The sequence below is a fragment of the Myotis lucifugus genome, unplaced genomic scaffold, assembly GCF_000147115.1.
Source record: "Myotis lucifugus unplaced genomic scaffold, Myoluc2.0 scaffold_37, whole genome shotgun sequence".
Taxonomy (NCBI): domain Eukaryota; kingdom Metazoa; phylum Chordata; class Mammalia; order Chiroptera; family Vespertilionidae; genus Myotis; species Myotis lucifugus.
This window is the reverse complement of record NW_005871085.1, coordinates 8,399,096-8,414,174: the sequence shown is the minus strand read 5'-3', so window position 1 is coordinate 8,414,174 and position 15,079 is coordinate 8,399,096. Positions and strand designations below refer to the sequence as shown.

The 15,079-nt window shown below is 50.9% G+C and overlaps 2 protein-coding genes across 4 annotated transcripts in view; one reads left to right on the top strand and one right to left on the bottom strand.

Moving 5' to 3' along the window:
• Window positions 1-403: 403 nt before the first annotated feature.
• MRPL37 (mitochondrial ribosomal protein L37) lies at window positions 404-13,860 on the bottom strand. Its single transcript, XM_006087353.3, has 7 exons — window positions 13,444-13,860; window positions 12,465-12,648; window positions 12,256-12,371; window positions 8,348-8,533; window positions 6,079-6,236; window positions 2,550-2,753; window positions 404-805 (listed from the first exon to the last, which is right to left on the bottom strand). The coding sequence occupies exons 1-7, from the start codon at window positions 13,787-13,789 to the stop codon at window positions 728-730; spliced, it is 1,272 nt and encodes a 423-aa protein (XP_006087415.1). The 5' UTR covers window positions 13,790-13,860; the 3' UTR covers window positions 404-727.
• Window positions 13,861-13,963: 103 nt separating this feature from the next.
• Window positions 13,964-15,079, top strand: part of LOC102438796 (NADH-cytochrome b5 reductase-like) — a 21,912-nt gene continuing 20,796 nt past the window's right edge. For 2 of the 3 annotated variants that reach the window (XM_023752802.1, XM_023752801.1), the window contains exon 1: window positions 13,964-13,999. The gene's annotated coding sequence lies outside the window, so the exon portion shown is untranslated. The remainder of the gene's footprint in view (window positions 14,000-15,079) is intronic. The other variant, XM_014454635.2, reaches the window with a different exon arrangement.

Sequence of the window (15,079 nt, the reverse complement as noted above, 5' to 3'; positions counted from 1 at the left end):
GGCTGACAAAGGCTCTCCCCACACTTGCACCTGCCAATCTCCATCTGTTTCCCTGGGGAAGCCGACCTAAAACACCAGCTGTGTAACCTTGGACTTATTCCTTACACTGTGTCTCATCTTTAGGGACCAGCACAGTGCTTAACACATAATAGGCACCCAACATTTTTCCTGAATATGAAAACGACACTGACCTCGCAAGGGCAGTGTGAGGATTACACAGAGGCGGTGCACAGGGGCCTGGCCAGAGCAGGCCTTGATGCTACTAGAACAAAGAGAGACGAGCTGCGCCAGGGATGTGCTGACCCATTAACCAGGACAGGGTGAGAATCTACAACAAATACTCAGCTGTTCTGCAGCCACCGTGGGAAGTGTCCACAATTTAAATAATCCCGCAAGAACCTCGTGACCGGCACAGAGCACCCATGATGTGGTTTTGAAGCTACAGTCTTCAAAACAAGGTAGATCACATTAGCCCAAGTTTCAGATGAGGAAACAAACTCAGAGATGAAGACTCTGCGTGGCAGAGCTGGGGCAGAGCTGCAGGGCCTGCACTTGTGTGGAGGCAGGCAACTCCGGGTGCCCCTGCGGACAGCACCCTCACACCAGCACAGGCTCCAGTGCACCGGAAGCACTCTTTATTGTCAGTGGGACCCCAGGCTCGGCCCAGGATGCAGGATCTTCAGTGGGGGAGGGAGAGAGGACTTCGGGCCTCAGAAAGGGCCTTGGCTCACACAGCACCGTGCAGATACAGAGCTAAAAACTTCTTGAACGTCTCCGGCTGGAAGTCAACTGGACCAACAGGTTCCTGGAAAGAACACAGCCCGTTAGGATCCGGCTACTAGGTTTAATAGCAGCAATTAAACCAAAGGTTGGTTCCATGTTCATCCTAAGTACCTGGACAATAACTGTTTCTTTCTCTCATGGACCAAGGAAGGGCCTGGGTCGTTGGCGCCAGAGAGGTACCCAAGAGTCGAAAGGACATGAAGCACTCCCAGCTGCTGCTTCCAAATCTTGTTAACCCGACCTGACCTAACTCCTCTGACTTCACCCACTACAAACAAATGGTCTGTTGCTCCTTTCCATCCCAGGAACAATAAGCCCCCGCGCACTCCACACATTTATCAGGCACCTTCTCTCTGTATGGGGCTGTGCTGGAAACCCGCAGTGACTTGAATCGGGCCCCTGCCCTCACGGAGCTTACAGCCAGGTGCTCAAATGGGACAATAAAAGATGCTTCGCCTCATAGCAGAATTAGGAAAAAGATGGAAAAAAACCAGGAGAAAATGACTAACCCAGTGACTTCCATACACAGAAGAGATCATGTATAAATGAGTCTTTTTGGGGGGAGAGGGGTGAATCTTAAAGGGCAAGTAGAATGGGGCAGCAAGAAAAAGGAAGGAGACTTCAGAGAGACCAGTATATGTGCTGTACAGAGGGACACACGAAGGCAGGAAGAGCAAGGGCGAGGAGGCTGATGCTGGTGGGGCTGGGGGGTTGGGGTGGGGGAAGAGGCCGGTGGGAGCAGGAGCTGAACTGGAGAGGGAAAGAGGAGCCACTGACCACACCAGGGCAGCCTGGCACTAAGTGTTCTGGAAGGAAGAGGAGAGGCATGCAGGGGGAGGGGAGCAGGACTGAGGGCAGAGGCGCGAGGGAGGTGGGTGAGGCTGTGCCAGTGAGACACACTGTGTCTGGGGCAAAGAGAAGAGCCCAGGCCCAGGAGGAATTTCAAGGGTAGAAACAACACTGTTCTGGAGATCTAACTATACAACGACGTGCTGACAATGTTCAGAGGCTGAACAAGGCCCTGTGTGGCACCCGGGACACAGCCAGTCAGATCCAGCAGCGCCCTGCTCTGTTCTCTCATCCTGATTCCACTTTATGTCTCTTCAGTGCTTAGCGCTGCCTGAAGTTACATTATGAATTTATTTAGATGCTGCACCGCCCACCCCACAGGAAGCAGGCCTGACTCAGCTGATGCTGGGAGGGCAGCAGTCACAGGAGGAACTCCCTCCTTGTGGAATGAAATGAATGAATGCATCGCTCGAGGGCCCTGCCTTCAAGGAGCTTGGAGCTGGGTGTGAGGGAGAAAATCATGTAAACAGGGGATGCAGAATGTGATCGTGTACGATGGAATATAGGGGCTATGGGCGTGGGCTGGTGGGGCCTTATGCTAAACCTGGAAGGACAAGTGGAGGGTGGCCAATGGAAGGAAAATGGGGATGGGAGTGGGGGTGAGGAGGGGGAAAAGCCTCCTTTGCAGCATCACCAGGATTCTGAGCTACTTAAGTGCAGGGCACACTGGGTAGCTGAGGTGCTGGGCGTGGTGGTGCGGAGGGAAGCGGGAGGGAGAGCTGGGCAGGGCTCAGGGTGGAAGGCACTGTTTTAGGGGATGGGCATGGCTGAAGGAGCCCTCCAGTCAGAGGTCCTGGGCACCAAGCTCCTAAAGCCAGGGTCCCACACATGAGTACCCCCTCAACCCCACTCCCGCTCACCCCGGGGAGGGAGAGTCACGGCCCTGCTCCGTCACAGGCTGAGATGGCTGGACTTACCACCACCACCTTCTTTTTGATCACTGGGAGGCACCAAAAATGCTGATAGAGGAGCTGGTCTGAGTCCACCCAGACCAGATTCTTGATGCCCTCACTAGAGGCCAGATCTGTGGTGTTCAGCTGTAAGACCAGGAAGTGGAAGACTCGGCCATCGGTGCCCACACTCTGCACGACTACTGGCTGCTCCAAAACCTTCGCGTCGTTCTGAGAGGAAAAGGGGACAAGTAATCAAATCAGGAATTGTGGGAATTGTGGAGCGCAAGTAAGAGCACAAACAAGGCAGCTTCTCTCCTGGCCTTTAAAACAATGTCCACTCCCACTCACTGGTTCCACCACAAGACAATGAAAATGGGATGAGTTCAGGGCACTGACCAGGGCCAGGCCATCCCCCCTCGCCCAGCCTGGCTTTGCCTGGCCTTTGCACAGGACAGGAAATCCTCAAACTGCTGGTGACATCAGCTCTATCAAGGTGGGCCCGGAGGGTCATTGGATTAATGCAGTCTCACTCCACTCTCATTCCATCTGACAGATGAGGAAACAGATTCAGCGAGGCAAGTGGCTTGTCTAAAGGCACAATGATGTGTGACAGCAGACATCTCTGAACCCAGACTGGCTAAGCCGGGCCATGCTCATCTCCACTCCCGCTGGCTCCCCAAGGCCTGGCATCTGGAGCGCAGGCAGTCGTCTGCCTGGGCTTCATGCCCTCCATGCAGCTCTGAATCAGCCATGTCAGCTTCAGGGTTTCACCAATCAACCTATTTGCTAATTCTCTTTCAATCAGTGCCACTTGCTAATAAAAAAAACACCAGCAACATTTGCTGAAGAACTCTCATGTGCCAGGCATTGTGCCAGTTTTACATCAAGTCACTTCTACTCTCATAAATCTTGCAATATAGTCTCACTTAACAGATGAGGAAACGGAGGTTCAAAGAGGTGGCATAATTTGCTTGAGGTTATCATTGAGGTGTGAGCCCAACCCCAAGCTATTAAATCACTTAAAACCCTGCTGTTCTGGCCCTAGCCAGTTTGGCTCAGTGGACAGAGCACTGGCCTGTAGACCAAGAGGTCCCGGGTTCGATTCCGGCTAAGGGAACATACCTCGGTTGCAGGCTTCTCCCTGGCCCAGGCCCTGGTCGGGGCATGTGCAGGAGACAACCAACTGATGTGTTTCTCTCACATCGACGTTTCTCTCTGTCTTTCCCTCTCTCTTCCACTCTAAAAATAAAAAAATCAATGGAAAAATATCCTCGGGTGAGGATTAACAAAGATTAACTTGCTCTTGGGCAAGTTACCTAACCTTCCAGAGTCTTCAGGAAATATATAGAGAATAGAAATGAAGATAACCTTACAAGGACAAAACAAAAAGTCCCTACTGTTCTGGTCTATACCAGTGTCCCCCGTGTCCACTAGCAGCATCCCTGCTCTCTCTCAGTAGGGTCCCAGCTTGGATGACAATCATGTTCACCCACAGAGACTCTGCAGCAATCAGTCTCATGACTGCTACCCACCAGACAGAGATATCCACTAGGCAGCCCCATGAAGCACAGCATCCTTGATTCGAAAATGCTGCCTACATTCACCCCCTCAGGGAATCTAACGTTAGGAATAGCTAATGTCAGAACTCAGTATGGGCCACACCGGGACTGCTGGCCTTAGAAATACCTGTTCTCAACTGCATGAGAAATAAATAAAAAGAAAAGTGCCTCTAAGTGTTAGCTGAGAATTCTGTATTGACTCTTATCTCCCTCTACAGATCAATAAAGCTGCAGGTAGTACATAAATTTCTCAGCAATTTTACCTTTTACACAGAGGCTCTTCCTATAATTGCTCACCTTCACATCCCCAGGAATAATTTGTACCTGGAGGGGCTGGAGGGCGGGGGCACTCCTTTCTACCCAACTGGGTGGCAATTAGTGACAGTGCTGCTACCCATGCTCTACTGGCAATAGCTGGCACAGAAGCCACAACGCGCCTGCAGGCCTGGAACCCAGCCCGGGATGATCTGACTCCTTCCCCTGCCCTGGGAGGCAGCAGTCCTTCGAAGCTGGATCAGGGCTCCGGTGCTTGCTGACCTACTCATTAGCTGTGGGCTCTTGGGCAAGTTACCTAACCTTCCAGAGTCTTCAGGAAATATATAGAGAATAGAATGAAGATGACCTTACAAGGACTGGGAAGACACAAGGAGGTCACAGAAAGATGTGACAGCTGCTAAACTTATGGCTGTGTCACCTTGGGCAGTTACTTAGCCTCCCTGAGCCTCAGCTTCTTCATCTGTAAAGTGAAGCTAATAGTATCTGCCACAGGGGTTGCTACACGGACTAAATAGTGCAGTGGTTTCAAACTTGAGCTTGTACCAGCATCACCCGGAGGGCTTGTCCAGCACAGATGCCAGGCCCACCCCCACAGTTTCTATACAGTAGGTCTGAGGTGGGTGTGAAAATCTGCACTTGCAACAAGTTCTCATATGATGCTATTGTTGCTGATCCAGGACCGTACTTTGAGAACCACTGACATAAAGAACCCTAATTAAATGACTGCATGTAGCAGATGCTCAAACCAGGCAAAGTCTATGCCACTCTCCATCTCATGTGGCTCACCACCTCCCCAGCCCCCCTTAGTTCCCAGATGGAGTGTGATGGACAACAGAACATGCTGAATTTCCTCACTCCCCCAGGAGGGCCTTCGGCTCTAACCAAGATCTAGAAGTTGGCAGCAGCTCCCACAAACGCTTTCCCGCAACCTTGAGGTAGCTCCATGTGGCAGCCACCCAGCCTGCATTCTAAACCATATAGGTCCCCGAGCCCTCTTCTTAGAATCAAGGGGCTACCACCAAGGGGACCTCCGGTCCCCAGCACCTGTCCAGACTTGGCAGGCAGGTCCAGGCCACTCTCCTGCTGGCCCAATGGAGCCTGGAACTCCGGTTCTGATACTGTGAACAGAGGCGGTACACTGCAGACACACAACAGAAGCCGCAGGGATGCCCTAATCGGTTTGGCTCAGTGGATAGAGCGTCGGCCTGCGGACTCAACGGTCCCAGGTTCGATTCCGGTCAAGGGCATGTCTCTTGGTTGAGGGCACATCCCCGGTGGGGGGTGTGCGGGAGGCAGCTGATCGATGTTTCTCTCTCATCGATGTTTCTAGCTCTCTATCCCTCCCCCTTCCTCTCTGTGAGAAATCAATAAAATATATTTAAAAAAAAAAGAAGCCGCAGGAGCTGGGGACACCAGGTTCCCATCCTTTCTCCACCACTTACTGCTGTGTAACCCTGGAGAAGCGGCTGAGCCTCCCTGCGGTTCAGTGGCATAATGTTAACACCGGGGGTCCCAGTGAAACCGTGTGTACTACTGTGATCAACAAACAAGGCATCTTACGTAAAAGGCAGGCACAAAGCAGGCCCCAGCAGATGGCAGTTCATCTCTGCAGGGTGAGTGGAAGTGCCTGAAGTTCCTCTGTCGAGCAAGGATTCTTTCCCTGCGCCCTTCTTTCCTGAGCAGTGTAAGGCAGCTCGGGGTCTTCCCCTGATACGTACCCCATAGAGAAGCCGGGCCTGGGCCAGGGCATTGCCAAAGGCAAACAGGATCATCTTGGCCCTCAACTGATCTGGTTGAAAGCGTAGTGGTCGGATATTGGCTGCCTCCAGCAAATACAGGGTGTGGGGATAGGGGTAAGGATAACCCTCCTGGAAACCTGCAAGATATACAACCATGGAGAGGGCAGCAGATTGATCGGCCTGCCCACGCCTCCGGAAAGGCAGATACTACCACCCTCGCTCAGGGGCTGGCAAGCTTCTGCATGCCAGCCAGATCTGGCCCCCTACCCATTTTTTAAAATGAGTTTTTTTACTATAGCACCACCCTGCCCACTCACTCATTCACATAAGGTCTACTAAGTAACTGTGAGAGAGACCATATGTGGCCTGCAAAACCTTGACTATTTAGCTCTTTACGGAAAATGTGTGCCAACCTGTTACAGGTGATTCTTGCATGAATCTAACTCCACCCCTTCCTCATTTGAGCACACGGATGATAATGCTATCAGAAGGGAAACCTGAAACCTATGGTAATTTTTTTTTTTAAAGCACATCATTTGGCCCTGGCCGTTGTGGCCCCGTTGATTGGAATGTCGTTCTGTGCACCAAGGGTTGCAGGTTTGACTCCCGGTCAGGGCACACGCCCAGGTTGTGGGTTTGAGCCCTGGCCCCAGTTGGGGCACGTGTGGGAGGCAACTGATCCATGTTTCTCTCTCACATCAATGTCTGTCTATCTGCCTCTCTATCTCCTTTCCTCTCGCTCTGAAATCAATTTTTTTAAAAAGCAAATCATTTGCAAAATTCAATACATTATTAATAATACATGACTTGCCTCATACCTCACAACTATCTACACAACACTGGTGCTGAGAATCCTAGTATGTGCTCATCTCAGCCATGACCCTGCCAGTCATCATTCTCCTCCCTGCAGGCTCTGGCAAACCCTTAGCAGGCTGGGGGCTTCTAGAATGAGTAACCTGCATTAGTGAAAGTGGGTGAAAAGGGGGAAGAAAGAGGCTGGGAATATGTAGGCTCTGCAAATCCCAAAGAGTGCTACTTAAGAGAGACTTAGCTTTCCCATCCGCCTCAATTCTTGCTTCAGTCCCTCTGCACATGTAAACACCCAGCACTCAGCACTCACTCTGTGCCAAGCTCTAAGACAGGCACCAGGGACAGGCAATGCAGAGCCTGCCACTGCCTTTGAGGAACTCACAGTTCAGAGGGGAAAAGAGACAGGAAAACCGATCCTAGAGGGACATGTCAAGATACAAGGTGAGTCAGGGGCTGTGGGAGGAAAGATAACAGGTCCTTGAAGAGACTGGAGCATTTCTGGGAAGAAGTGATTCCTGAGATGAATGATGAAGGTGAGGAATTATCAAGCTGAAGACAAAATGAGGCAAATCGTCAAAAGTTCCAGGTGTGTAGAGGGAAGAGTGTGTCAAAGCATGAAAGTGAGAAAGGGCATGATGCGTTAAGGATAGCAGGAATAAAGGGGGCCTATGGGGGAGCAAAGATGAGGCTGGTGAGAGGGGCAGAGGCCAGACCTGAAGGCCTTCTCAAACTCTGTCCAACAGACAATGGGAAGTGGGCCTGGAGAGAGGTGGGATTACTTTTGTGTTGGAAAGGCCAGACTTGGAAAGGCCAGACTGTGAACGAGACGGGCGGGAAGGAAAACAGCCGGGTCACACTGACCAGCTGGGAGACTATGGCCGTAGGCTGGGTGAGAGACAGCTGTGGAAATGAAGATGTTCAGGAGACAGTGGGGCTCATAAAGACTGAGCGGACAGCAGGAGTTGTGGGCCTGCCTGGCCTGACTCCCCCAGTCTCTGCCTGGGCTGACTGGGTAGCCGGTGATGCCTTGGATGAACAGCACCGCTCAAGGCCTGTGGGGCTTCCTCAGTCCTACCAGGAGGCTGGCCAGAGTTTACAGAGAAAGAGGGTCTTTCAAAGGACCCATGACTACAGGAAACACCTGACCCTGATCAAAGTCCCTCAAGCTGCCCATTAAAACTCTGATGTCACAGAGTTGCTCTTCAAGTGTCAAAAGCAAAGTCAGCCTTTGAGCAAATCATTTACCCTCCCTGAGCCTCAGTTGCTTTGCCTCTAAAGGGAGACAACAGTGCCTGTCTCACAGGGCTGCACCATGGATCTTAGAAGAAAACGCATGGGAGGCGCCTCGAACATAGTAAGTACTCGGCAGATCCTTCCCCTTTGGAAAAAGCATGTCTCATCAGCACACTGTCTGAAAGGCAAAGGCTCCAACACTTACCTGTGTCGTCTTTCTCATCATAAACATTGGATTCCTGAAGACCAATAGTGGGAGATATGGGATAGAACGTCTCGAGAACATGATTCTTAGTAGCTTCAACTTCCTCTCTGGAGGCGATGGGGGGCAGAGGATCCTTGGCATTCAGCCGGGTTCCGCTAGTACCATCAACCTGAAGGAGAATAGACTCTAAAGGGGAGAAAGACGATTAGTCTAACCTGGTCTAAAGCCTTATGCCATGCTCGTCTTTTATAGCTTTCTGAGTGATCACCCTAATCACAGAAAACAAAACTTTGGTTAAGATATTAATTAAGATATTAATCCTGGGACTAATGCATTTTTCTTTTTATTATAATATATATATATAAAAATATATTATTGCCCCAGCTGGCGTGGGTCAGTGGTTAGAATGTCAGCCTGTGCACCAAAGGGTCATGGGTTCCATTCCCAGCCAAGGGTACGTACCTGCCTCTGGTTGGGGCGCGTGCGACAGGCAACCAATTGATGTTTCTCTCTTTTTTCCTCTTTCCCTCCCTCCCTCTCTCTGAAAAAGCAATGGGAAAAATACCCTCAGATGAGGATTAACAAAAAAATTAAACATATATTGTTATTGATTTTAAGAGAGAGAGGTAGGGAGGGAGGAAGAGAGAGAGAAATACCGATTACCTACCTCCTGCACCCCCACCAGGGATTGAGCCCGCAACTTGGGCATGTGCCCTGACTGGGAATCAACTGGCACCCTTTTGGTGCACTGGAGGACACCCAACCAATTGTGCCACACCGGTCCGGGCACATTCTTCTTCCTGTGTTCCCTTCCCAGTGACCCCCTGAGACCTGGCGGTTTCTGTAGGTTCGAGTCTGCTCCCCACAGATCATCCCTGCTCTAAGCTGGAGACCCAGAAGTGAGTGAGAGTTACTCTCTGCTCTCAAGACGCTCACCAGGTAGTAAGTGCTACAGCAAAAGTGAACCACACTCAGAGGTTGTGGAGGTGGGAACGGCCTCCTTCAGGAGGCCTGGGAAGCTTCCTGAAAGAGCCATTGCCTTCAAACCAGCTTCTGAAGGTTGTCAAGGGCAGAGTTCTTCAACGTTAGCACTATTCTCATGTTGGACCAGATGATTCTTTAGTGAGGGAGGCTGTCCTGTAGATGTCTGACAGCATCCCTAACCTCTACCCCCAGGATGCCAGAACTCCCTCCCCACACCCACAGCCCAAAGTCATGTCACAATAAAAACTGTATCCAGACATCGGCAAATCTCCCCTCGAGGGCCACACTGCCCTTGATTGAAAACCTCTGGGTAAGAGCTTGCCAGGCAAAGGAAGGGGAGAAAAGCATTCTAGTTAAGGAGTAACATGTGCAAAGGCATACAAGTGTGCTCCTCCATGGCAGAGTTTAGGGAAATGACTCCAGATGACCAGAGTATGGTATGGTGGGAGGGAGAGCAGAGAGAAAGAAGTGCTGAGAGTAGAGGCTCAGGAAAAGGCTATTAAACCCAGGATGTTCTCAGGAACCGAGTGAAAGAAACCAGGCCAGAAAGCCTCACTAAGTTGGATTAGCATATTTGCTACAAAGTGACATAGGTGTACAGAAGAAAACTCACATCTGACTAATTAGCAAGCCTGCCACTCTGGATGTGAATGACCTTCAGAGGTCCCCACAGGTGGCCACATGCCACCACCAGACCTCCTTGAGAATGGCTTCATAAGAATTCTCCACGGAGGCAAATCTTCCTCTAAAGATGTGTGGTTTTTTAGAAATAGTCAAATAGCTGTGCAATAGTAATGGATCAAGAATGAGGATCTTGCCCGATTGGCATGGCTCAGTGGTTGAATGTCGACCTATGAACCAGGAGGTCACAGTTCGATTCCCAGTCCAGGCTGTGGGCTCAATCCCGAGTGGGGGACATGCAGGAGGCAGCCGATCAATGACTCTCTCTAATCATTTGTTTCTATCTCTCTCTTCCTCTCTGAAATCAATAAAAATATATTTTAAAAAAAAAGAATAACAAGCTTATGTGTTGTGTGGCCATTAAAAACTGCCATTTAATTAGCATACGGCCTCCCTTATTGGGTATGCAGAAAAGGGACACTACATCTATGAATAGATAAACTCTATTTGTTAAAATAAATCATACCTATACCTCAGGAACAGTTTTCTGAAGTATTTCCTGTTTCCTCACATTTAATCTGCAAGGAAGATAAATGTGCCTGGACCTCTCCTAACCTTGGGTTTTAGCTTCTCCCCACAGACCACTCTAGTGTGGTTTCCAATTCAATTCCCTCCACATCCCTCCTCCAGTGACAGCTCCAAATGGGGCAGTTTAATTAGAGGTAATACTTGATGATGGGCCAACAAGTGCTCCTCTATTAATGAGGTTCACTAATTTCCTTAGTGGTGCCATTACCTCTGCAAAGCTGACTCCTTGCCAGGAAGTCGACTCAAAGGGGCAAGCTGGAGAAATGTGACCAAGCAGATGTTCTGAAAATCCCAAATTATTCCCTCGCTGGTCTCCCTGCTTCAGGTTTCCACTCATCAGAACACCTGTGTCTCTGACCATCCCTGCCTGAGACACTTGAAATTTGGTACTCATTCACACATCCCTTCAGTCAGCACCTATCATGTACCATGAACTGTTAAGACACTGTAGACAAAGTTCACAGTGCAGTGGAGCAGACAGGGAAAATCTATAATAAAAGCGTAATATGCTAATTAGACTGGATGTCCTTCCGGACGACCTTCCGGATGAAACAGGGGCTGCGAGGGAAGCTTGGGTCTCGGGTGCCGGAGGGAAGCTGGTGTCGGCAGCTGGGGGAAGGAAGGCCTACTCTTGCACAAATTTCGTGCATCGGGCCTCTAGTATTAGATAATTACAATACAGTACACTATGTACTATGAAAGAAGTATGCATAATGGGCATAAGAATCACAGAGGAGGAATAGTTAATTTGTATGGATACACACAAGAAGGGGGCATGAGTTGAGTCTTACAGGTAAGAATATAGTTAAATGAAGAAAGTAGGAAAGAGCATTCCAGATAGAGTGCACAGCATGTGCAAAGGTGTAAAATCTTGATGCCAAAAAGCTGCAAGTGGTTAAAGTGTAAATTTGGGCATGGGGAGTGATAGGCAGTAGAGCAAGAGACAAGGCTAGAAAGATTAGCCGGTGGCCAAATCACAGAGGGCCTTGGGTATCATGATAAATGGTTTAAGCTACTGGGAGACAGTGAAGGATTTGGTATGAGAGGGACATAAGACGTGCACTTTAGAAAGATCACTCTAGCAGCTGCGTGGAAAATGGGTTGGAAACGGAGAAAAGCATGCATGGGATACAAAGGCTCTGGCAATAGAATATGAGCTTTGTGAGGGCAGAGACTCTGTGCGCTTCATTACCTCCTTACGTTGTCACATTTAGGCCCCTGCAGGCACTCAATAGATACAGCTGAATTAACAGTCTTGGAAAGAAGTGGTTGAAAACAAAACAAACAGCCCTAGCTGGGTTGGCTCAGTGGATATACCATCAGCCTATGGACTGAAGGGTCCTGGGTTCAATTCCAGTCAAGGGCACATGCCCAGGTTTCAGGCTTGATCTCCAGTGGGGGGTGTGCAGGAGGCAACCAATCAATGATTCTCTCTCATCATTGATGTTTCTATCTCTCTCTCCCTCTCCCTTCCTCTCTGAAATCAATAAAAAATATATTTAAAAAACAAACAAAAAAGCTGGGCCCCTCAAGCTGCCCATTAAAACTCTAATGAAATTGAGGATGTGCCTAAGCCTACAAAATTGGACCATGAAGGACGGAAGTGAGGATACACATGGGGGTGTAGAGGGGTGCTGATCATGTGAGCTGGTGGTAAGGCTAAGAGTAGAAAGATAAAAAACAGACTAAAGCTTTCTGGCTAACAAATGACCAACCTCGGTTCCAGGTGGTGGATATCCTGGAGTTTTTGGCGCAGATCCGCCTGGCCAGAGCAGGATGCTTTAAAATCTGGGATTTACACAGCTGTATCAGGCTGTCCACAATGACTGGGCTTGGAAAAAAGAAGAAACATTTGTAGAGATAAAACAACATGTTGACCCCAAAATCCATCACCTGGAAATCTTACTGACTGGGGGAAACTTACCAATAGGTCTTTCTCTTGGGGATGTCTTCAGTGGAGTGCCAGAGACGGGCATGAGAGATCACGTTCAGAACGCGTTCATCTTGGTTCTCTATGTGGTTCCGTGGGTCCTCAACAAGGCTAAGCACTTTGTCGGGAAGACCTTCAATTAACTTGGTCTTGGTGAGCCAGAGGGCCTGCTTTACACCTTTGGGATAGTCAGTCACCGAAAAAAAAAAAAAAAAAGACAATTCAGACTGAGATACTTAAGCCCATCTTGCGGCAAAGGCTGGAGCGAGAAAGAGAGAAAGAGAGAGAGAGACAGAGCCATCTGAGGGGTCAGAACTAACAATAAGGAGCAGAAGCTAGAACAGCCAGATTTCAACTCCCCTTCAGGAATGACTGTCTACCGATGGGTGGTTAACTGAGACCGTGCATGCCAGCCCCAGAGCCATTAAAAAGGGGCTGAGAAGGCTGAGCCATAAGGGTCTGTCTGCTGCACTCAGACCGGCCCTGGGGGATCAGGTCAATGGATGCCCACCTTTCCAAACCCAGATCTCTCCTACTGACCCACCCCCATTCCTGACAGGAAAAGCCCATATCTACCAAAGGGACCTCATGCATTAGGATTAAACCCATGCAAACGTGTAGAAACGGAATTTCTGGATTTTGCAGTGGAGCATTAAAAACCCTGGAGCGGGAGTGGAGTTTGAGTCCCCACAATGCCACTGCTCCTTAAACTGGAAAGCGTTCTGGAAAGTCTGTAACAAAACTCCGGAGGATCGAGAGCTAGAGAACCAGATGGGGGTTGGGAAGCGATCGGGGACTTTACAACCCACTGAATCCAAACGCCTCTCGGAAAACAGGAGTCACTCCTGGCCCCATTTCGCAGACGAAGAAACCGAGACCCTGCAATTTCAATGTCTTGCCCGGCGCTACCGAGGGCAGGGGTCAGCGCTGGGAAGAGGAACGAGGTCCCCTCCCGCCCGGCCTGGGGCCTCACCCTCCAGGAGGCGGCAGCGCTGGTGGAAGGTGTGGCAGGTCCGGTCCTTGTACAGCGGATGCTCGTGCACGGGGGGCGGCGGGCTGAACCTTGGATGCGTCCAGCCGCGATCCCAGGGCGGGAAGACCGGCCGTGCCAGCCAGGGCACGAAGTGCATCTTCCCCGCGTAGGTGATGGGCTCCAGTCCAGGGATTTCGTACACCCTGTCCAGGGGAGGAGGCTCGGGCTTCCGCGTGGAGCGGACGCCCCACTCGTACGCCCCGCGTTTCGGGGCCCCACAGCCCCCAAGGCCGAGCTGTCCGGGGCGAGCCAGCGCCAGCCTGGCGGGCCCCGACGCCAACGCCATGCCTGCCGACTTGCTCTCCTCAAGACCTCCACCAGGACGCCGCCATCTTCCCGTTCGCAAGGCCTGCTGGGAACGAAAGGGGCTGGGCGCCGAGCCTCGTCCTGTGAGTGGCAGCCACTCGAACCAATCAAGGCCAGGCATCCTTGTCTTGCCCCACCCTCGGGGGCGGGAACAGGAAGGATCCTCCGGTGAAGGGAAGCCCAGCTGTAGGTGAGTGGTCGGGTCGGGGCCGGGACGGGACCAGAACACCTGGACTTCTAACCCGAACTCGGAGGAACCTGGGCCGCTAACCAGCGGCTGGAGCTTGGCAAGGACTTCCCTCTGAGCCCAGGGCCCTTTGCTGTAAAGACAGAATAGAAACGCCTGGCCAGCGCACCCGCGCAGCGCCCTGCACGTAGTGGGTGCGCTGAGTGCCCTTCCCTCTCCCCCACTTCTCGCGGCTGCGGGCCCGTTACCGCGTCCCTCTCCCACGCCTGACAGCCGCCCTGTCCACACACCAGCGCCGCGGCTCGTGGTGCAGGCCTCTTCCCAGCGCCCAGAGGGACTGACTTTCCTCCCTTTTCCTCGGGATTTCCCTTTCCGCCTCCTGGAAGCAGGGCCAGAGCGATGGAGGCGGCCTTTGCTCCTGGAGCAACACCTCGTTATCACATGCCCACTGTGATCGTTTAGGGGGGAAACAGCCAGGAAGCAAACAAGCCGTTGGAGAAAACACACACACACACACACACACCCTGTCCCTTTCCCCAGTTTTTTCCTCTTCAGCATTTAACACAAACATGCTGTATGTTTTCCGTTCTGATCTTATTTAATGACTATCTCCCACTAGAATGTGAACTCCAGGGATTTCTGTTTCTTCTCTGATATACCCCTCCCCCACTCCCACCCCCACACACAGAACAGTGCCTGACACATAGTAAATACATGTTTAACGAATGAATACTAGTAGAAGCAAATAGTGTGCATGATGGAGAATGAGAAGGGGCGGTTCAGGGAGGGTCTGGAGGGGAGGTGACCTTTAAGCAAGGCCTGAAGGGTGAGGAGCGTCATCCAGGTAGAGGCAGTGGGTATCAGGGCATGGCTGAAAGGTGGTGCCTCTGAGACTGAAAAGGTAGAGACGGAAAGGAGGCGTGAACCGGGTCTTTAAAATTCGTGACTGACATGGCCAACTTCTCTACCAATTTCCAAAATACCAGAGAAAGTGGGATTACTAAAACATGAAAGTAGGTAAATTGAGGCAAAGACTTGATAGGATTACCCTCACAATGTATAGCTGGCTTACATAAATGGGAG